Source organism: Trichomycterus rosablanca, chromosome 15 (genome assembly GCF_030014385.1).
Source record: "Trichomycterus rosablanca isolate fTriRos1 chromosome 15, fTriRos1.hap1, whole genome shotgun sequence".
In the NCBI taxonomy this organism is placed as follows: Eukaryota; Metazoa; Chordata; class Actinopteri; order Siluriformes; family Trichomycteridae; genus Trichomycterus; species Trichomycterus rosablanca.
The window spans coordinates 6,531,311-6,555,284 of NC_086002.1; the positions used below are offsets into that span (position 1 = coordinate 6,531,311).

The window sequence follows — 23,974 nt, forward strand, 5'->3', positions numbered from 1 at the left end:
ACCAAATCACTCTATATCCAATAAATAGTGCACTTCATAGCCAGCATTTTCACCCGATCTAGTACGAGTATGAAGGGAATAGGAAGCTAAATGGAATTTGGCCCAAAATAACGGTTTATAGCTGCATCTGGGCAAGAAAAGCACCTGACACACAAACAGCATGCCTTGCACGTTATAATGTTTCTAGAATATTCTTGTATTACTAAATCCTGTTTAAACAGTGGTATTGTTTTAGTCTCGAAATGAAGATAGGCTTAATTGCTGTTTATAAGCAAGTAATAACAGGTATTCGGGGTACTGAGTAGAATTTCTAACCCCTATATTAGTAATAATGGGCTCTCCATTTAAAGATGGTAAGAATATATGTACATTTACCAGACGCTTTTATCCAAAGTGACTTACAGTACAGTGACAGTATGTTGTCTAAGCAATTAAGGGTTAAGGGCCTTGCTCAAGGGCCCAACAGTAGCAACCTGGCAGTAGTGGGGCTTGAACCAACAACCTTTGGATTACTAGTCCAGTACCTTAACCACTACGCCACAACTGTCCATATGTACAAATCTCAAGTGTAATATTGTATAAAATTTTTTTGTGAATATATTACTTGAAATTTTATTTTTTAATTGTATTTATTTTTATTTAGTCAGATTTCAAATACACATAATATACATAAGCTGTGCTTTGTGTATAAATGGGTGGGTGAGCTTGTGATGCACTGCAATGAACTGGCACTTTATCCAGGGTTACTGAAGTTGAATAAATGAATGACCATGGTATTGTCTTCAATGTCTTTAAAATTTAACTGAATTTTCCCCTTAGAGAATGTAAGCTTGTTACACATTGAGGAAGTTCTTAAAAATAAGAAACCAACATTTGAAATTGTGCCAATAAGATAAGTGACTTGTTATGAGAGGCATTAATCATAAAACTAAAAGTATTTGTAACCATGCAGTTCATTAAGAGACACTAGATCCTGTATTTTGTGATGGTCAATGATCTAATTGTTTTACCAATTAATGCTGCACATTAGCCTTTACAGTGCAAATGTTACATTGGTTACAGAAACTGTGTAACCTTTAAACAGTACTTACCTTCAATATTACTAAAACTTGGGATATGTAAGTCATGGCAGTAAACACACAGTTCTTTATTTCTTTATTTATTATTTATACTCTTTTTTTTATTCACGTGCATGTGCCTTAACCAGGCAGTTAATGTTTAGTTGTCTGACCTTCCCTCACCTGAGACATGCCGTTGCTGCCACGTCATCTGGGCACCAACATTATAAATCCTTGAACACCACCAAATGAACAATCTAAGTAGCTGTAGTTCATACAGCAGATTTGTTCATATATCAAGACAGCCCACAATAAATTCAAAAAGTTTTTTAATAAAGACGTATCCATATCAAAAAGAAAAGAAATTGCAAAAAAAATATTTAATACATCATATACTAGTGTAGTATACTAGTGAAGTATACTAGTTTTAGTATACTAAAACTTTTCTATCTCTAGATAAAAACTCATTCTCAGGTCATGCGATATCTGAGGTGCTTCCACAAACGGTCATTGGGCCGCATCGTTTGCCTCCACCTCAGCACTCCCTTCTTTTTTCGGATTGATTGGATGGGCTCTGGCAGGAGCGAGTAATCTGCATTCTTCTCACTCTCGACCAGAATTACTTGTACACCGGACTGAATGATGACAGTAAAAAATTCAGTGTCTAGCAATTCGTTGAGCCTTTCTCGGCCTTCAGCCAGTGGAATTAAGCTTTTTTCTTGGTGATCGGCCCGGCTTGATCCTGAGAGAATGAGCACCACTGTTCTGCTCTGGCTTAACACATCAGTCATGTCTGTAATGCTTCCTGCAACCAAAACAGCTTAACTGATTAGATGGACATGTGAGTAATAACTGTTGATGACTTAAAAACTTGTTATGTTTACATATCTAATGATATCACATATTCCTAAAAATACTGAATACCATATTCCTACTGTATTTAAAATTTTCTTTTAGGAAACAGGCTAGCCATTGTTTCCTATAGCCACCAGTCTGGTTAGGCCCTTTATAGACACAACTGGTCATGTCTCAGGGATAGTCAGGTGGGATATCTCCTCCTTGCCACTGCAACGATTCCTACTGTCTGGTTAAGTAACTGGCACAATTAGTGAAGAAATGCTGAGAAATGTGTTTAAAAAGTAACTTAGACTAAATACAGATACCTAATTTGTATTCAGTATACTTATATAGAATACTTATCTTGAATACTTATATATTTTGTTACAGTGCAACCCACTGTGTATAGCCAGAAAATCAACACTTCATCTACCTTCTGTGCTTGAGTCATCACGGCCATGTATAAAGAGTTTGAGGTCATGCTGCTGCTCCAACACCTCAGGAAAGATTTTCAGAGCCAATTTCTCTGCTGTAGAAGGCCCAGGACCATTGCCAGGAAAGTAAGCCACATACGAATTGTATAGTTTCCCTTCCTGAGTTTTGTCTATAGACAAAAACGGAAAAATAATTTTCATTAATGTTTTAATTAACAGGAGAACATTTCTGAAAAAATACTTTCAATACATATTGCTTGATTTTATTTGCCACTTGGTTGCAGTAATAGCTCCCTTTTGTGGAGAAACTTCTGCCTGCTGACTAAGTGAATAAATAACTAAGTGAGTTACTTACAAATGAGGGCAATTAGATGCTAACTAATCATGCTGGGTTAGCACCCTCAACCAATCCAGCCCTGGGTTACTAAATATTTTTACATTTGGTTATATTTTATTGGTGACTTTAAGGGTTATGTGTATCTGTGTGTGACAGAATGATTGTTTACTTACTTTTGCCAAACAGTTGACGGTAAGATAGGATTATATCTATTTTAAAAAACATGAGCAGGGCAAAACCCAGAGCAGCTGCTAGTAAGATGAGTAGAGCAATGATCCATAGTGTCTGGGTAGTATTTTCCTCTATGAAAAACAAAAACAAGTCATTTCATGTCTGTATATATTATATTATAAGTAAATTTAAAACTACATAAACCTAAAACGTCATTGTTTTACTCTAGACAGGTCAGTGACTCTAAGTGTTCTGGCAAATACAGTGCTCTTTAAAATGCCAACAAATACCACTTTTTATTTTATAATGCCTACCTTGAATGAGCCACACTAGACCCGTGTCTGAACCCCTCGGACTAAGAACGATGCACAGGAAAGGTACATTAAAAAATTCTGGAAGTACTTTGGAAATGAACAATGTTGATTTCCCGTATATCTGATTATTCTTTCTGTGTTCTCTGAGCAAAAGGTAAAAATATGATTTATTATTAGTGTTGCTGTAACAAAAAAATAATAGTTTAGGGCAATAATAAAAATAATGTTTAACCATCTATAGGTTGCTACAGATCAGAGATGTTCACAAGTCACAAAATACGAGTCTGAGTCAAGTCACGAGTCTGTAGGTTAGAGTCTGAGTCAAGTCACGAGTCTTTAGGCTAGAGTCCAAGTCAAGTCACGAGTCTTTAGGCCAGAGTCCGAGTCAAGTCACGGGTCTTTAGGCTAGAGTCCGAGTAAAGTCACAAGTCTGTAGGCTAGAGTCTGAGTCAAGTCACGAGTCTTTAGGCCAGAGTCAGAGTCAAGTCACGAGTCTGTAGGTTAGAGTCTGAGTCAAGTCACGAGTTTTTAGGCTAGAGTCCGAGTCAAGTCACGAGTCTGTAGGTTAGAGTCTGAGTCAAGTCACGAGTCTTTAGGCTAGAGTCCGAGTCAAGTCACGAGTCTTTAGGCTAGAGTCTGAGTCAAGTCACGAGTCTGTAGGTTAGAGTCTGAGGCAAGTCACGAGTCTTTAAGCTAGAGTCCGAGTCAAGTCACGAGTCTGTAGGTTAGAGTCTGAGTCAAGTCACGAGTCTGTAGGTTAGAGTCTGAGTCAAGTTATGAGTCAATATAATCTACATAAAACATATATTGGAAATGTAGTGTAGAAATAAACAAATAATATGTAAGTTCAGATAAAAAAACAACAGATTAGCGACTGTATTTTGCCGTTTTACTTAGTGCCTTTACTTTCTTACGTACCAGTTAAAAGCTTAAACTCTTGTTTTGTTTTCATTGCAAATCGCGGCACAGCGGCCAAAATCCCAAACACAGCAAAAAATCCAAAACCACTGCTTGCCTTAGCTTATGTTGTTCCAGATGATATTAAATTTATAACCGTGTGTCCCATTAGGAATATAATTCGTTATTTTGTAAATGTACTTATAATTAAAAACCTCCAAACTTTTCCCGGTTGTGAAGTAAAACACAAACTCGAACATTTACCCTTTGCATGCGTTTCGGGTTAAGACGGCCGGAGCGTTATTAGAGAGCAGATATATATAAAATTGTCACACGTAACTAATGTTGCTGACTTTTGTTGTCCAAAAGTCATTTATTGCGAGTCACGAGTCAAGTCCGAGTCATTTTAAATGAGTTCGAGTCGAGTCTGAAGTCGCTGTGTGTACGACTTACGTGCAATTCGAGTCCCTATCTCTGCTACAGATTCTAGGGAAAAATGCCTGAGACTATCTTTATTGTTTGCCAGTGTTTTTTACTTTTTGCATAGAAAGGACACGAGCTTCTGAATTCTAAACATGCCTCCTAAAAGGCTAAATTTTTTCTAAAGAAGCAGCAAAACAGATGATCAGCAATGTGGTGCAATAATTTAATCTAGAATATATAAAAGTATATTGTAGATGAAGCATTAGCAGTCCATGTACTGTAGGATCCCTTCAAAATGTGTGGCTAGTCATGCTTTTATATAAACTTACATTGTTAGGTTGTTCTGAAGCTGTGAATAGAACTCAGAAAAATTATGGTTTACAGTCCAGTAAATGGAGGTTTCCATCGTTGATTCCTCCTTTAAACCAATAAACACTGTGCACTCCAGTTTTAGTTTCTCGCCTGCTTGAACATAAAAGTAAGCAAAATAAATCACTGCTAAAATACCTAATCAACAAATACTTTTCAAATTGTTAAATGTTTGATGTGATAATCTTCTATCTTTCCTTGCTTGACGTGCAGAGTGACATTATGAGGCTGTATTACTCTCGGCTTCTCCACAGGCTCTAAAAAATAAATAGTTACTTCTAATGTTATTGAAAGAAAGCTACAAGGCTTCTACCTAAAAACTACAGACAACACGGAGAGAATACACCGATCAGGCATAACATTAAGACCACCTTCCTAATATTGTGGTGGTCCCCCTTTTGCTGCCAAAGCAGCCCTGCAACTGTGATGCACTGTGTATTCGGACACCTTTCTATCAGAACCAGCATTAACTTTTGTTGCCGGTTTACCACTGTTCCTTCCTTGGACCACTTTTGATCAATACTGACTGCTGCAGACCGGGAACACCCCACAAGAGCTGCAGTTTTGGAGATGCTCTGACCCAGTCGTCCAGCCATCACAATTTGGCCCTTGTCAAACTTGCTCGAATCCTTACGCTTGGCCATTTTTCCTGCTTCTAACATGTCAACCTTGAGGATAAAATGTTCACTTGCTGCCTAATATATCCCACTCACTAACAGGTGTCGTGATGAAGAGATAATCAGTGTCAATCACTTCATCTGTCAGTGGTCATAATGTTATGCCTTGTCGGTGTATATACAGTCCTCTCCATTATTATTGCCATTATTATTACCCCTGGTAAAGAGGAGTAGAAAAGGCTTAAAATAAATTCACTTATTAGTGAATTAATCCACCAATCACTAATTAATCCACCTTTTTATTAAAGTAGATTTATTTAGAGAAAAAAAGGGTAGCGCTCCAAGAGTAGCTAAACACTACTGGGATTTTGACTGGAACCATCTTCTATGTGGAATGAAACATAAAAAGTTAAAAGGCAACAAAGTCAATGTGGTTTTGGAGTAAAAACAAGGAGGACTAGACAGTAAAGAACCTGATATGCACTGTTGAGTATAATAGGGTGAGTGCGCATCAACACAGTGGCTCAATGTGGAGCCACAAACCTGCGAGATGTAGGAAATTTACCCAATGTGCATGATGCTTAACCAAGGTGGAACAATACTGTGGCTAAAAAGCCACAAAAGAAAAAAAAAGAAATAACTAATAACTAAAAACAAAACAGTCAATCTACATCACTCACCATCCGTAAGCACTTTAAGCTGAATGGTTCGAGAGGCTGTGTAGTTTTTGCCTTCATAGCGGAAGGTAACCATACAGGTGTAGTTAGCCATGCTGCTCACAGATACATTAAAAAGATCAAGGTCACTTCCTTGTATCCCTGTAGGTTTGCATTCCTGTAAAGGGTTGTTAAAGGAAATACACATGTTATTTTCCCCTCTTTTTGAACTACGAATACATAAATGCATTTCCATTTTTGACAAAGACGATGTGTTTGATCTCCACTCCTGATCCTAGAAACAGGTCATAAGTTTCTGTGCACAAAACAGGCTCCATAAAGATATGACGTGGCCAGTCTGGTTAGAAGGAACGCCAGTGACTTGCACTAATCTCAACCCTACTGAACACCTTTGGGATGAATTAGAACGTCCATTGCGAGACAGATCTACTTGTTCAACATCAGTGAATCATATAACTATATTAATACCATGGGCATTAATATGACCCCAATTTCCCAATTCCGATATAATAATCTGAAAGATGAAATGTTGCCTCTGGTAATTTGTGTCAGTTATGTTGGACAAGAGGGTCTGGCTGGCTTACAATTAATGTTCCACTTCATCCCAAAGGTGTTCACTGGGGTTGAGGACACAGCTCTGTGCAAGCAACTGGAGGTCCTCCACAGACTTGTCTTTATGGACTATACCGTGCACAGTCATGCTGTAACTCAATCATTAGAAGGGGTGTCCATAAACTTTTGGCCATATATTCTAGAGGTTATAATATCGTGGCCTGATTTGGGCCTCAAATTACTAAAAGGCATTAAATCACAAGAGTTTCTTAGAATGTGCATGGCAGTGCCTATTTCATAACAGTAGTGCATGTGATGGTCAGGGATGCAATAAATGTCAGGCTGATGGCAGTTATTTGTATTACAAATTTTAAATGCAATGAATATAAACAGCATAAAGACCTGAGTGACTTTGATAAGAGTAAAATACTTAGGGCCAGAGTTGAAGTATCTTCAAAACAGAGGTTTAGATGTCTTATGGAGTCCATGTGTCTCGGTGGGTCAGAGCTGTTTTGACAGCATTTTTGACTTGGCTTATTGGTGTATATAACTAAATACCTTTATAGACACATGACCATAAGTAAGATTATGTCTGACCTTCCACCACTGTACTTGCAGTCTTTGTCCCAGAGTGGGAACATATTCCTCAGTGCAGGAAAGGTTAACATTGGATCCTGGTAGTGCTAACTCCACTGGAACTGGTGCAGGACATGGTCCAGTCACAACAGAAAGTAACACTCCAAATTCCGTGCTCAAAGTTAAATTGGTGCTGTTGAAAACAGATCAGTTTGATTAGCATATATAATAAATATACAGAAAGTGGATGAAAATAGCAAAAAATTAATAAAAAGGATTCATGGGGGATTTACAGTTAAAGTTAAAAAAATTTACATACACTCACACATACAGACATGTACGTATAACGATGCAGTCTTGGAATTTCAGTGCAACTAGTATTTTAGTATGATTGAATACATAGAGTACACGTACAGAAAACTAAAATTTGCCATAGGGATAAAAATATGTGAACATTTACATGATATACTGAACACAACTGTCACTTGTCACTTTAGCCGTCTTGTGATTTGTTGCAGCTTAGTCTTGCTGCTATGCTTTTAGCAATTATGTACTTTAGATCAAATACTTTTTACATTTACTTTTTTCAGTTTCTTAGTTTATTCTATTTTATACTTATCCTACTTTTTTCTTATTTCAGTTATGTCACACACACTGAGGCCTGGGTAACTGTATTTCGTTCCTATCATGTATGTGGTTGAATGACAATAAAGCTGAGTCTGAGCTTGTTGGAAATGCCACTTCCCTCATGAATCTAACAGCCAGTAATTTTCTGGAAATACTTTACACAAAATGTTTCAGGTTTTTTCCCCAACTTTTTTCAATCATGTTAGAATGGGTGTCCACATACTTTGGCCATATATTATGCATATATTAAGAAGCATCTGGCACAACTTTGGTTGAAGCATTGTTCATTGTACTCGTCACATTTGTTGGTTTGTTGACATGGACCTGACCTAATTTAGTCTGATTTTGCCCCTCAGCAAAGCAGCCCAATAGCATAATACTACCACCACCACCATTGGCCATTCAAAGCTCATTTGACTGTGAACAGTTATACCCGCTATTGATTAGTATTTTTTGGATTACATCTGACTATCCAGACAGCATTCATAAGTGATAGTTTGTTTTTACTTCCAACATTTGGATTTTGATTCTACTGTACATTTCAGACACTACCAAAATGTTAAATGTCTTTGATCACAGCAGCACTAATTTGACCACCAGTGAATGTGTCACATTGTGTATTCCAAGACCACTGATCCTTACTCACTTACTCACTCCTTACCAAAAAATCTTTTTCAAAGATTCAATATTTCAATTCAATATTTTTCAAAGAATAGGACTTGAGCATGGGAAATAGAAATGTGAGCAAATGGTTGAGACAGCAAAATCTAGTTTCAGAATCAACAATCCAAGTTCTTCATCTTTTTTTATTTAGGGACCCTATTTCAGTCCTATAGAAATAAATAAAAAGTGCTGAAGAAATATCAGTAGTGCTGAACTACTATTCACTGTATGAATTCATCTTACCTTCTGCATATGTAGAGGCCACTGTCAGATAATACTGTGCTTAAAATCCATAATGAACTTCCTTGTGCTTTAATACGTGAGCTTGTTTTTATGGTCTTGTTTTCTTTACTCCAAATAAATGTGAAATTTTCGGACACCTGGTCTGTTTCACAGAAGAGTTTAACTGCATGACCTTCAACAGTGGATGTTTTCTCCATCTGCTCTGTAAAAGTACCGAAACATACATTTATTATTATTATTATTACAAATATATTTAAAATTTAATTTAGCTGGTAAAAAACCTTACCTATGCTTTTGGACATTGATAAGAACAAGGCAAAAGCTAGCAGAATAAAAACACCAGTCATGTCCTTAAAGAGTAGTTAATAATAAAACATTAGAACTGTGTAAAAGCTAAATAATTTCCTCAACAATGGTGTTGAAGCACTGTGACTGTGTGAGTAATAGATCAGATGTCCAGTTTCTCTTCTTTTTCACTTAAGTTTGTACTAGCACTTCTGCATTTCTTATTATACAAATGCAGAACTTTTGCATGTGATGAAGCTACCAGGAACCAGGAAGTAGTTAATGTTTACCTGTGATTATTTACCTGGGTTTTATTTTGTGCCACCCATTTTCAGTTATGGGCTGTTTGCAGACTATGACATTAGCCTTATTTTGTTTTCATTTATACACTAGTTCAGTCAGACCAATTCCATTTATTTGTGTGTGTGTGTGTGTGTGTGTGTGTGTGTGTGTGTGTGCCCAGTCTATCCAGGGTGTTTCCTGCCTTGAATCAGACCCACCGAAATCATCATTAGGTAAAAGTGGAGGTAAAACAGATAATGAATATTTGTGGTTTGGCTAGGGCTAACATGTGTGCTCGATTTGACCAGACATAAATGCTGCTGCAACTTGGTACACTGCTTTCTCTAATATGTCTGTTTTATAATGTAGTCCGTCTTTTATTTGTCAGCGACTTGCATTAGAAACTCCTTTTGTATTTCTTTCTTTGAGCCCATTCGCATACTGTCTGTAAAATATACTGGCCAGGCCAACAGGCAGTCAGAACAAGAACTGATGTTCAGATTAGGGCCACTGGGAGCACTGTGTATCAAAAGTCTATAAAACTGCCCTCAGACACAGTGAAGAAGGTGCATGCTTCATCTTGTTTCTTTACTTTGAGGATCTGCTGATACTCAAAAGTACTTTGGAGTATTGGTTCTAGCAGTCCTTTGTTTCCCACTGTTTCTTAACTAAAACAAAATAAACTAAAATCAAACAATGGGACCAGTGCCCCTGTAGTCCCACTTGTTTCCTGGTAACACGGTGTTGGTGCTAATTATATTAAAATAAACAACATCCAAATATCCAAGTACCAGAAAGGATAACAAAATAGTCTGATTTTATTTCTTTTTACCTTTTCAAAACATGCAGCACCCAAAAGATGAAAAAGATGAAAAAAGACAAAAAGTCATTAGTTGTTACCCTTATGTTTTATGTATTTACTTTGTTTATCTACACAAGTACTACACACAAGGTTGAGGCTGGTCACAAAAGATAACAATGAGCATATTAAAATTATTTATGGCAACCAATGATGCAAGAATTTAAACATAATGTGATGTACTTTTTCCAGTTTTACATCTGTCCAGCTTTTAATGTTCAACATTTGCTCTCCAAATCAGGCTGTGCTCTAATTCCTACCATGTGGACTTCTGTGTAATATCCTAAATATACACATCATACAAACTAGTCAAAACTTTCTATTATGAAATTAGATTCAGGTTCTGGTCTAATACTATGTATTCTAAGATCAATCACTTTAGCTACAGTTATTTAATCATCCATGTGCACCCAAAGTTAATTTCCATAATTTAAAATATGCAGGTCCCTAACAGGCTGTATTTAATGTCCCTTTTTGATTTTTTTAATCCAAGCTCTTGTCACTCCAAGCTAGAGATTTCCTTTTGGCAAGTTCCATCCAAGATGGCTGTGTTCTGTCTGGCTGAGACTGCTGCTGATCACTTTCCATTTGGTTGGTACTCCTAGCTCTGGATTTTGATTCCCCCTGTAACAAAAAAGCAAAGAGTTAACGTTGTGCTCTTAAGAGTAATGACGAGCAAGAAAACTTAAAATCCAGTAACAACAGTTTCAAACAATTAACTCCACAGCAATCCAACTTCATTCCTACATCACAGGCAAAACTCCTTTGCTAAAATAGAAGGACAGATGTGCATCTAAAAGTTAAACTAAAGTATTAAGACAAATCAGAACACTTTTAAACAAAATTTCACCTTAAAAGAAGGGTTGTGGATTTGATTTCACCCACAGTGAAGTGCAGAGGTGAACACATAATGATATGAGACTGAGTCTCTATTAACAGTACAACATTATGGATTATCAATATATATATAATAAGGGGAAAAGTCTGTAGTGACCTTTAAAAACTGCATTCTTTTTTCTTAAACCCAACATTAACCACCCACACTCCAATGATTCTTTAAACCTTTAAATCTTTAAACCTTTAAATAGTTTATACTGTTTATTATTAAGCATATACCACAGATGCATTTATAATCTGTTTTGTTTAGCTGACCTTAACATCCGGCAGTTCATCTGCATTTGTGGATTGGCTCGCAGCACTCTTTTCTGCTCTCTGATTAGACATGCTCCACCTTTCCAGCATTAGCCTTGGAGTTGGTTTGGGAGGATGTTGTGGTAATGGTTGATTGACTGGCTGTAGTTCTGTGGTGAGGGATGTTTTAAGCTGGGATTTGCTGGTAGGGAGTAACAAAGTTCTGGGTTGTATTGTTGGTTTTGGTATTGTTGGTTGAGTGCTGGAGCTTAGAGTTGTGGATGAAGATGCAAAGTTAGGAGGGAGAGCTGGCTGTGTAGGTGGTTTGGTAAAGGACTGGTGGACTCTTGTCCTCTCCCGGGCGATGCCCATCCACGGTGGTTCTGATCTACAATCTGTTTCACTTCTTGAGCTTGGTCTGGTGCATGTCTCTCTTTCTGAAACTGATAACAAGAGCAGCCATTCAGTGTTCTGTGATATTTTTGTTAAAAACAGAAAAGTATCCTGCCCAGTACTACAGAGATGTTCTGAATCTCAAACAGAATCTGAATCTCACACTCGGTTGTGATAAACCCTGAATGCTAGATTATCCAAAGTTAACTTGTTTGGCTCTACAAAGTACTACTGAAGAAACACAAACCAGAGTTACCTTTGTTTAAAGTTGGATCATCTTGTGAGTCTGTGCTCTGTAGTGCAGACATTCCTTGAGGACTGATTGCTTCCATGTCACTGATAGACGTTTCTTCTCCAAATAGGCCTGATTGCAAGGGATGGGCCTCCAAACTATGTCTCTTGGTTTTATCCTTTAAACTGGCTAAGTCAGAACGATACCTCAAAGACAATGATGTACTGCGCAATTTAACCCCAAAAAGTCCACTCCTGTCTTCAGCTTCCTCACTATTTCTAGATTCTTTGTTTTCAGGGTTGTTGCTTCCTGCTGTCCTGGAGGCATTTTGGGTCATTGTGTTGCTCTGCAAACTGATTTTCTTATCTGGATTTGAATCAGCATTTCTGCAACCATCTGTGGTTTTGGTGTTTGCTACTGGTTTCACTGGGGTTGGCAGGTTCTGGTTGTAGGATATGCTTTTCAGGAGCATTATATTATCATAGATTTCTTCATCCTGTTTGCCCATTTGCTCACCACTTGTCTTGGAAAGATACTTTGCAGATGCACTGCAAAAACGAAATGACCCGGATCTCTCTGGCTTATCATCCTGTCTTGAAGAGCTTTCCATGACTATGTATGATGCAGCCTCATTTTCGTTACTGGGTTTTGAACTGGGTATTTTTATGGGAGCGTTATTATTTTTGGGTGCAGGAGTTGGTTTTTTGGTACGGAGCGGAGGAACAGGATTCATTCTAGTTGAGGATTCTGCTGATTTAGAAACATCTGTACCTATATTCTTTGAATCTGTGCTACCTGGTGTCACAATCTCAACAGTTTTCTCATTTGTAACATCATACAAAGTTGTTCTGTTTACAAGAGAGTGAGGTACCTGCACTGTAGTGGTCTGAAACAACTCTTTAACATTGACTGTAGTTTTACTTATGTGTTGGCTATCATCTAGAGGTTCTTTTCCCAGTTGGTCTTTAGTAAGGTCTGAAGCTCTCTCAGTTTCATCACACAACATTGAAAAGCACAGGGTGGGCATAGGCTGCAATGCAGGTGTATTACTCCTAATTTTACTCTCAGGTTGGAATAGCTCGGCAGGTTTTATAGCTTCATTTCGCCGCTTAGATGGACTCAGTGGGCCACCATCCAGTGCTCTGACCTTCTCTTGTTCCTGTAATTCTATAGTGGAGGTAAGTGAAACCTCTGCCAGTGTGGCATCCTGAGAGTAACAGGAGTAATCATTCATTGTCTGTGTAGTTGTGACACTTTGTGGTGTTTCCTCTGTCTCTGATAAAGGCTGGTCCAGGTTATTCAGGCTGTTGGATTTAGGACGACGCAGATTCTAAAAAACGCAGATCAGACATTAAATAAATAAACAAAACCTTGGCCAAGTATAATCATAGCTTGCAATTTTGAAATCAGCAACCCTTACAGGTGGTCTTTTTCCCTTGGTGCTTGCTCGTTGATTTCTAGGCTTGACAGACATGCGATGACGAGCGGCTGAATTGTCCAGGATCGGGACCTGGGCGGGGCTCGCGAAATCCACACCTTCAGAGGCTGAGGCGAAATCTGCAGGTGATGAGATGAGTGCCAGAGGAGATAAAGGCGAGGCTGGTGAGAGAGGCCTTGATGAGGGCTGTGAGAAACCACCCTGAGATTGAAGAGAATAAAAACCGATGAGAAAATAAGTTTAAATTTCTGCACCATTTCCTCATAAACTGTGGTCTTAATTTGACCTTAGACAAAAAGAGAAAGAAATACATTCTGTCTAAGCTAATATGAAGTTAAATTAATTAACATATTTTAAGAATAGTTATTGCATGAATCCAAATTAATTCAAAGGGTTCACAATTAAATGTATTTCTTTATTTTATTTATAATAATAATTGGATCTAATCTTTTTGCAACTTTGCCACAGTGGTAAAGAAAGTACAAAGTACCTGCTCTTCCTCTTCACTGCCAGTTCCTGCTAAACTCAAACAGCTGAGATGCCTTTTAGCCCTAGGAAACTGTGAAGAACAAAATTACAAGCACGCTCACGCTTCTCACGCTTTAATAACTTTTAGTACACTTCATCACTTTTATATTTTACTTTTACATCTAGCTGTTTCATTTACCTTTAAATTTGCTCTGTGCGGTGCCTCCTGAAAAGACATCTCAGGAGGACTGCAGGGTAAACCATCATCTTCAGAAGTTGCTCCAGAGTCTTCGACGTGCTTGCCAGGAATCAACAACGGAGGACGAACCAGACGCATGTTCTGCTGCTGAAGCTTCAACTTTACGGAGTCAAAGACAATATAGTTTATTACTTAATGAAATTTTAGGTACCTTCCACCCTAACTGAAGCTGAGTTCTTTTGTTCAGGGGTGTAACTGCTTTATTTCCTAAAAATAAGTTCATTCATCTAAAGTAATCCCTGAATTTTAATCAGGTGTGCAGATAAATTGCAGATATCACATAATTACCCATACCCTTCATTTCTTACATTAAAATTAAAATTGATTAAAATTAGAGCAAGCCACTCAACCTGATTACTTTTGGAAAGGGGGTTCATTCAGAACTACCCGAAGGACACAAAGCAAATATGCTAGAATCAAAGACCCACACTATCTGTTGCATCACCTTAATTGGTAATAATAATGCAACAGTTAGGTTTTTCCTTTTTTGATCTGTGAACTGCCAATAGCTGGTACAACCAACTTTCTGCAAGCTGCTCTTTCATAGTTATGTGGTCACTATTAGTTTCTCATGCTCTTCCTGTGTCTAATCACATGTACCCATTTACCTCAGGTTCTTTGGATTCCTCCCAACAGCTGATAACATGCAGAATTTAACATATAGCTAAATTTTAATGGTCATGTAATTCCACTTTTTGCAGGCAGATGTCACCAGACCAATGATGTGATGTGAATGGTGGCATCTACAGAAATGGATTTTTATAAGACACATGACAAATACACTACAGTATACTAATGACTGAAGTTGCATATGTGTGGCATGTCTGCAAAGATTTAATCATGTGAGGTACATTCTCCTGTGCTAATACACTGATATTTATGACATTTAGCAGATAGAACAATAGAACAAAATGCCTTTATTTGTCATATATACATATACAAATGTACAGTACAAGTAAATTATGTTTTCGCATATACCAGGTTATTTGGAAGCTTGGTTATTTAGCCACTAGGCTATCACTGTCCCTATGAAGCATTTATTATTGTGACCAAATACAAAGCAAGCAACTGAAGGTTAAGGACTGCTCAGGGACCCAAAAAGGGCAACTTGGATTTGCTAGGGCTTGAACTGGCAATTTTCTGATTACTAGTCTAGAACCTTAACCACTGCGCTACCACTGCTACTAATGTAAAATTTTTGTTTGTGGCCAAACTTTTTCTTGGTTTATACTACCATAATTTAACAACAGATTTCACCTAGCCAAAGTACTGTGTGAATGACTCTTGGTAGTGAAAGTGCATGTCCTACATGACATATCTGTTAAATTCGGTATAAAACTTTATGACAGTGCTTAAAAGCTTAAATGTTTTGTAGTATGGATTCCATTTGATTATAAAGTTAGATTGATGTTTAGAAATAAAGTTATATATGCAGAGTGCAACTGATAGTATATCTGTATTGCATGTAGTGATTAGTACATCTGGCTTACCTGTAGAGCTTTAATCCTGCTGTGTACATTTTCCTGTGAGAGAACCCGTGTTGGCTCTGTGGACTGAACTTGATCAGCCAGAAAGATACTGTCATGAGACAATGCTCTGGAGCTCAGCGTTCCCTTTGGATAGCTGCAACATACGACCAAGAGAAAATGTCCACATATGGAACTAAACTGTTAAAGACTTAAATGTGTGAGTATTGAAATGGCTTTTCATACAAAATACAACAGGATGGAGCAATATAACTGTAGAAATTTGGAATAGTAGCTCTCAAGTGGTGTGGTAAAAAATGAGTTCGTCAATGAGCCTATCATTCATAGGTCGGGGGGTATCAAGCCCTTAAGATGCCATTAACCATCTGTGGCCATGAAGATACAAGCCTAGTAGCCCTGCTATTTGGCCTTTCTGTCCCCTTCATTAATCATATAATGCTAGTCAATCTAGAGCATCTGTGAGCATCTTAAAAAATGAAAAATGCTTTGTGGTAGGAAATCAGCTGTTCACTTTTGTTAGAGATCCACAATAATGTGAGGTGTGCAGAACAGTTTCCCAAACCTTTCCTCTAAAATGTTTAGGAGTTGCTTTGCTTTTTTTAATCAGACATTGCTGCTGACAAATGTGATCCCTTTTCTGCAATATCCACAGTGTAGCTGCACATTTACAATAATTAAAAAAAGGACCTCATGCTTTCTTACTGGTTAATTGTGGGAACAGTCCTGATTGATCAAAATTAGCAGCCCTGGTATATTATGCAAAGATTGGTTGAATTTATGTTGCTTTCCAAACACAGATTCCTAAAGGAACTGCTGAATAAATAAACCGTAAAACCTAACCATTTCCTTTTACTGGTATTTGATTGAATGGATTTATTTTGTCACTTACAGAGAGTCGTCCTCTGATTCATCCTCACTTCTTCTGCCCTCCTGAGCGGTAACGTCACCTGTGGACTGACTCTGCTTCATCCTTCCTTCAGTCTCCTTCTTCTTCAGACGGCTAAATAGACGTGACTTTAGGACCCTGAACCTTGACTTCTTTCTCACTAATAAAGATAAACAGATAAACACATTTCAACACAGACCATCTTGACATAACTCTGATATAGCAAACAGCGGCATAAACCAACTTCAGAAGGAGCAGAGGCCGAGGTGTGTCCCACATGTTTTTCCCCTCACAGCTGGGCACACTTTGGTGTTTAGAATCATATTAATGTATATTGATTTTGATTGATTAGCATTTAGCTCACCAAATAGTTAATTGTAAGTCAAAATAGGAAGGGTGTGGGATAAAGATTAACCGGTTTGCTTATAGAACATTACTGAGTTGGAGTTTGTATTTCTCAATTTCCAGATACAAAGTTTATCAGCCTATACTGGTCCAATACTGACGTCATTAAAGTAAAAGAGCAGACCCTCAACAAGAAGGTTATGCAAATGGTTGCACATTTTTTAATGTTTTTGTCCTATGTTAGAGCAGCGTTGGTAGTTAATGCACTGGACTATTGATCAAAAAGTCGCTGGTTTTATCATTACTGAAGAAGATAAATAAAACCACAGGAAGTTCTCTAACCTGTTAGATCCTCTGTGTGTCCATCAGTTTCTCCTGAACTTGACTCCATCATTGTACTTGCTCACCTAAAATGGAATTAAAAATGTTTTAATGATAGTGGTGACCAATAAAAAATATGGGAACAGCTTAAAGGAAAAAACAGTACAAGAGCCAAAGATAATGCAGCAAAAATGATTGTAAACATGAGTAAATCAGCAAAAGACTGATTGTGTTTTAATTGTTTGAACTACTTTAATATTGCAGACAGTTACAGGAATGCTGTATGTATTTTATTATATTGTAAAAAGTACTTGAAGCACTAGTCCATTATGCTTCTATTTCTGATGAGTCAGTGGCTTTATTAAAAGAAGTAGGTATGTGTCTGGGATTAAATGGTTGTTAATTGAAACAGAGCCACCTGACGCGGGTGCGGAGTTGACTTTGGCCCCGACAGAGACACTGGTTGCCTAGCAGTGTCTGCCACACAGATGACAGGATGTTAGGCTTTATTAAACCTTATTACTTACTCCTGTTTAAACAGATACACGCAGCGCTGCAACCAAGGAAACACACAGTCGGCCTAAACTCCCTTATCCATTAGTCACAGATATCCACACAGGATTTTCTGCCAAGTTAGACTTAGAAAAGGCCAAAATTCTAAGAGTGTTAAGGGTTTTTGTGGCCTCTGGGTTATGTCCTTGGCCAATTTGTGAGAAAAGCAACAAATATCCTTTTTAAGCAGAAACATTATCCCAAACCAGAAGCCGTCCAAGCTTTCTAAGCCTTTTAGAGTACACATTTCAGTGTGTGTGCATGTTATCGAATGAGGCAATGAGCTCTACTGTAACAAGGCTTCCTGTCCTGCCTGTAACAAGCCACTGTGGCTCATTGTGCAAACAGTTAACACCACTGCAAACAATAGACTCTTTATTTACATCAAACACCAATATACTGGATCTTTTAAAGGTGTTCTTTTATAGATTTAGCAATAAGTCCCCATACAGTGACGTAATGAAGCATTTTATTTGTAGTACAATGTCTGACTTTCTTTGGATCTCAACAGCACTCAGTTTGTAAATATAAAGTGCATGAAGAGAAATAAAAAGATGACATTGTACTGAATAATACACTATTTAAAGGAATAATGTGCTCTACAACAAGTTTCCATTTATGTACTATTGGACAGCAGTGTCACTACAACTTTGACTACATTTGTTGGAAGTACTGTAGGTAGTGGTGCTGCTCCTTTTAAATTAAATGGCTTGCGGGCACTTGGGTGGCGCAGGGGTCTAACACACCATCGCTGTTATTTAAATTTCTCTCCACTGGAATTAAAATGCCAAGGTCAAGACATTAAGAAAACCCGGACAAATCTTCTTCAAAATACTTTAAAGCTGCACTATGTGTTTGACCTGAAAGGGCTTCTCTAGCATCTGCAAAAGATTGATTTGAAAGAATGACATATAATCAATCATCACTGTACAAAATTTTACAAAACTGGAACTGCAGGTTTTGTGTTTAGCTGTTCAGCAATTCTCAGCAATTAAAACCAAAGTTTAAGCGCTCTGTGGTCCCAATTTTGTAGGCTTTTGTGGAAAATATATTTGTCGTAGTAAGTTTGCATTCCTTGACTGGGTTTTAGAAGATCAGTGACTGTCAGCATCCTTTCCCTTCTTAATGTTTTTTTTCATCATGGATATGAGTATAATAGCCAAAAAAAAAATTCACATACTTTGTCATATTGTGTATGTCAGTCTTTTACAAATAGTTTGTTTATTAATAATATCATGAGTCACTGTTCATTCCTCCCTCTCTTTATCAAAACCAGTAACTCTCTGGCCTTCACATGAGGCTGACTGCACAAACTCGGAAATCTCTCTTACTGTTAATAATCCTACAAAACAGTAACTAATTTCTTTAGGTTAAAGAAATGCTGACAAGCACTGCTTACATAAGGTAAGTGCTTAAACCTTTCTTACATTGTTAGTTAGTTGTGTAGTGTACTAAATCAGGGCAGTGTTAGTCAAGAAGAATAGGCTTAATCTTTCTTTTTTACACAGCAATTCCAAAGAGAGACAAGGAGCTGAACTTTTCAGCATTCTGGTAGAGTACCACCACCATTGTACTGTTTTCATGTGGTGCCAACCAAGCACAAAGACACAGAATTACAAAATTCACTCAAAGAGAACCACTGCACATCTATTGTTCTGCCTAAACATGTGCATCTTGATACATCAGACCTTCTCTTTCAGAGCAACTTACAGAAGTGCTTTGTATAAAGATATTTGGACTTTTTTTTGCATCAATATGTGTCTCTCTAATGGTTAGGTTCATGTAGTACCGTGTGCCTTTTGTATTTGTGAGCACAGCTCCGGGATTCAAACTCTGAAACGCAGGTACTGCTGTTACCAGCAGCAAGGCTCTTATCATAATAACTACACTAATGTGGTCAGGAAGTGCTTTAGCTCTTGTAATAATCTGTTCACTATCAGTTACCATTTAAATTCTACATGAATGATGCTGAACTAGTTTCTTACTGTTCTACATCACTGCCATGTTCACTACATAAAACCACATTCACTAGATTCATTCACCCTTTTTCAATTAAATCACCCTTTTTAAAACCAACTGAGTTGTCATACAAAATTTTGACCAAAATAACAGGTGAAAGCTGCCAGGACAACTTCTAAATGACTTTACTTGGCTATGTAGTGCACTACATAGTGTGAATAAGCAGTTGCCTATTTTTAAATTGATGTGCAGTTGAGCTTTAAGACACTAATCTTCGATACTTCTATGTGCAGCAGACTTTAAGCCCATGGTGACGTAAAGCTTGCTCGACTAAGGACAGTTTATACCCATATTCCATCAGCTTCTAATTGCAGACCAGTCTTCGCTGAATCTTCAACTGCATGTGAAAATCCAGACAAATCTCTTCTAATCAGAAGGTAAGAGTTTGGTATTTCTTCCTGACCTTGGCAGCAGGCTACTGTTCCATGTGAATTTTAATTAATGCAGTCAAACATGCTTTATTTATACGAGCCACCAGCTACAGGAATTAAGAGTCAGCAACAAAGTTAAATGACACTATTGATTTATATAAAAGAGTTTAGATGCTCTCCATAATCTCAGTTTCATGTCATTTAATGCACAGCATCTGTTATGTTACAAGATTTGACATGATCTGTAAGAAATACCTCAGCTTTATATAAGATGTGATGCTTATGGTTGTGTAATGAAGGTCCTGTGTAGGTAAGTATTATCTATACTTGGAGCCACTATGCAATACCCAGTTATAGTACTTTATTAATAATATATGCTATTTAAATCTATTTAGCACAGGATATTTTACTGGACATTCTGTCATTTCTGCTGTAATTGTGACCATTTTAATCTGTTCTACTCTAATGTGACATGATTGTAAAAATGAAACAAGACAATTTTAGTATTTGCTGAAAATGTGTTAAACAAGGAGCTTATTACTTCATCTAAGGTATTTTCCTTCCTGTACAGGTTTGCATACTTTCGTAACCTGTCCAACGTTTTTATATTCAGTTCATTAATGGCTATGCAAATCAGTTGGAGGCTCCCCACAGACTAGATACTGTGTAGCTAAGCTTTTTATGATGATTTTCCCACTTGGGCTTTGCATGCTACTCAGATTAACTGTAACAGCCTTTATAAAGCAGTTATAGCACATATAACTATAGCACAGAGTCCACTTATGATTCCCAAGATATAAAGTGTATCCCTGGGCCTCTTTTGTTGTGCTTTTACCCCACCCCTAGTATTCCAGATTTGTAGCTGTTGTGTGCTAGGGTAGAATAAGCAGTTACTTAATTAGAAAAAATATTATAAGTAATAATAGTAACTGTTGGTTCTGAGCTTTATTACTAGTGAACAAGGGGTTAACCTTCATTTGCAATGCAAACCACGCACAGAACCAGAATCATTGTATTTCAATTTCGTTGTGCAAGTGTACAAGTACAATGTGCAATGACAATAAAGGATTTGTATTCGTATAAAACTTTTAAGCTGGCTAATTTAATGTGTTAAGAAAGTAAAATACTTTTTATCCTAAGGTCTGTTTGGTTAAAAGTTTTTTTTTACCAAATATGTGTTTTATAAAACCATATTTCAGATATTAAAGGGCAATTTTTAAAAGCTGTTTAAAGACTAAAACTTGTAAGTGTACTAAGTTGACAGATTTTGCATTTTTCCAGCACTGAGCTCTGAGACGAGTTTAAATTTTATCTGTAGTAATGACACGTGTTATTGATGCAGTAAACAGAGATTAGGCCGAACATGCTTTATTCCTTAAAAGGTAACAGAAGATAAACAGACCAGGTTAATCATGAGCTCTTGTATCGTTGTTTATATGTTTAATCTTCAAGGAAATTTGAGTCTGACTCATCGAAGAAACATTTACACCCATACCTGTGTTCTTTCTAATTACAAATGACACACCTTTTAATCATTTGGGTGTCTAATTCCAGGGAAGGACATTCTTGATGCCACAGCATACAAACATTTATACAGCTTAAGGAAGGTCTATTCCTGTTTGGTGTGACACTTCATTCATACCCATAATTCAAAATCGGACAGGGAGCTTTTTTGTTTTCTTTTATCAAAGTTAACAGGGACCAACTCTATATTAATGGGTGTCCATACACAAGATCATAGCTATTACATAGATGCTATTGTTCTTTTTAGACTGCACCTTTATTCCTCTGCGTAGCTTTCTGAATGCTTTCATTCAGATGCTGCCTGACAACAGAAACTTTATCTGTGCAAAAAGGAAACTGTAGTCCGTCTACTCACTGTTTCCTGTGACTGTGTTCCTTCTTGCAAATGAATCGCCTAACAGACTTTTCACTTTTCAGACGGCCATTTATTTCACATGACTTGATCTCACCTATCCTTAGTGAAAGTTATATAAAGTCAGTTCCAGATTAATTGACACTTTTTTGTAAAGCTACAAATTATGATAAAGGGCTGTAATTAATCAGCTCTAACTCACACTGACATTATGAGAGAAAAGCATAACCTTTCAAAACCTCTAAAAGTAAATTATGTCTTTTATTTCTGAATAAAACCAAGTCACACACTTGGGTAGCATAAACCACGCTAGCGCACCAGAACTAACATCTCAAAGTCACAAGTTCATATCTCAACTCTGCAGGCCAGGCGCCTATACGGACAACAATTGGCTTGTGAGAGGGTGGGATTGCCAGAGGGGATTCCTCATGACTGCTGCAACTGCGACCTCTGCTGGCTGATCGATGGCACCTGCACAGAGACGGGTGATAATGGAGATTGGTGTGTGACTCTCCACGCATGATACAGATCTCATTATGAACAGATCTGCCTCGTGCAGGTCAAATGAAGCAGGCAGCTTTTTTGTAACACTTTCCTTTATTCATTTATCAACAGTGGAGGAGGATAAAAGAATACACAACAAAACATATATGTTGACCCATATAAAACCAGCACTTGGCTACATGCTTGAATGTGGCCATATACACTATTGGAGGAAAAATAAGATGTTTAAACTATCCAGGGCTGTAACCTGTTTGTAAAAAATGCAGGTGTGTTTTGCAAACATGCAAAGTATAAATGGCTGGACAGGCAAACATTTTTCTAAGAATCATCAGACCAGGAGAATTACAGCAGATAGTTGCATGCTACTTTTACGCCAACAACCTGCTTAGAAAGCTTGCCATAAGGGAAGCCTTTTTTCTCACAAAAAGTAGCCACAATAATAAGTACCTTAAGTTTGCTAGACACTACTGGAACTAGATTCTATGGTCAAATGAGACAAAAACAGAGCTTCTTTTTGAACAAACACTCAACAGCAGTGATGAGGTTATTTTCTGAATAACCATAAAGTCATCTTAGGTAAGAATCTGTGATGTTTTCAGCAGGTGACTAATCCAAAACATACCTTCAAAGCCATATACAATGATTCAATCAATTCAAAATCAAGCTTGTGCCATGGCCATCCCAGACCCCCTTACTTAATCCCATTACAAATATGTGGGGTAAGTGAAACCTGAGAAACCAAGATGAAACCTAAGAGCCTGGGTTTACTTTAAGGAAGAATAAGCGCTTTCTTTTTCTTGGGATACATTTACTATAGTTAAGGGTTAGATTTCTCATATCTTTATTATAGGCTTTAGCTAATGAACCAGAAAAATATCTTCTCATATCTTCATCTAGGATTCTAGAGCTGAGTATGTCAGGACAGTCTCAAAAGCAAATTTGAGATTTAAACACAATCCATACTCATTTTAGCTGGATCATGTGTATATGTGTAAAAGTGTGCTAGTAGTACTAATACTTATGAAAGTTCCCTTCAGCATATGTAATTAAAGTACATTCTGGCTACATTACCATAAGCTTTTTCAAAGTTAAATGTTCTGTATTACTCAGTGCTGTTTGAGTTACAAGAGCTGCTCGATCATTAACAGCGTTTTTGCAGTCGCAGACACTGTTCCTTAGCAATCGAGTGAAGTCATGCTCCTTGCTACCTGACCTTTGGATGGCTTTTATCTGTGGTATATCTCTGTTAGCTCTTCTAAGCTGCAAACATAGCACACCAATCATTGTACAAGTCTAATAACAATGCCTTTACCTTTTCCTTTTCCTTTTTTATCCAGAAGCCTATACCAAAAATACTTGCAGCAGGGCAAAAACACACTAGATGATAAGTCAGCCTGTCAGAAACTGTTAACACTCACTCTCCAAAGAACAATTTCAGAATATCCAGTCCTGTTGTCAACATAGTACTGGA

At 37.4% G+C, this 23,974-nt stretch overlaps 2 protein-coding genes across 2 annotated transcripts; both read right to left on the minus strand.

Moving 5' to 3' along the window:
- Positions 1–1,407: 1,407 nt before the first annotated feature.
- LOC134329299 (interleukin-1 receptor type 1-like) lies at positions 1,408–9,142 on the minus strand. Its single transcript, XM_063010512.1, has 10 exons — positions 9,082–9,142; positions 8,796–8,997; positions 7,284–7,455; positions 6,138–6,291; positions 5,026–5,097; positions 4,801–4,924; positions 3,152–3,294; positions 2,840–2,968; positions 2,329–2,499; positions 1,408–1,863 (listed from the first exon to the last, which is right to left on the minus strand). The coding sequence occupies exons 1-10, from the start codon at positions 9,140–9,142 to the stop codon at positions 1,529–1,531; spliced, it is 1,563 nt and encodes a 520-aa protein (XP_062866582.1). The 3' UTR covers positions 1,408–1,528.
- Positions 9,143–10,640: 1,498 nt separating this feature from the next.
- On the minus strand, positions 10,641–17,251 carry cracdlb (cracd like b). Its single transcript, XM_063010836.1, has 9 exons — positions 17,203–17,251; positions 16,519–16,675; positions 15,633–15,765; positions 14,083–14,241; positions 13,906–13,974; positions 13,398–13,616; positions 12,002–13,307; positions 11,374–11,795; positions 10,641–10,845 (listed from the first exon to the last, which is right to left on the minus strand). Exons 1-9 carry the CDS (start codon positions 17,249–17,251, stop codon positions 10,705–10,707), a joined length of 2,655 nt encoding a protein of 884 aa, XP_062866906.1. The 3' UTR covers positions 10,641–10,704.
- Positions 17,252–23,974: the final 6,723 nt, after the last annotated feature.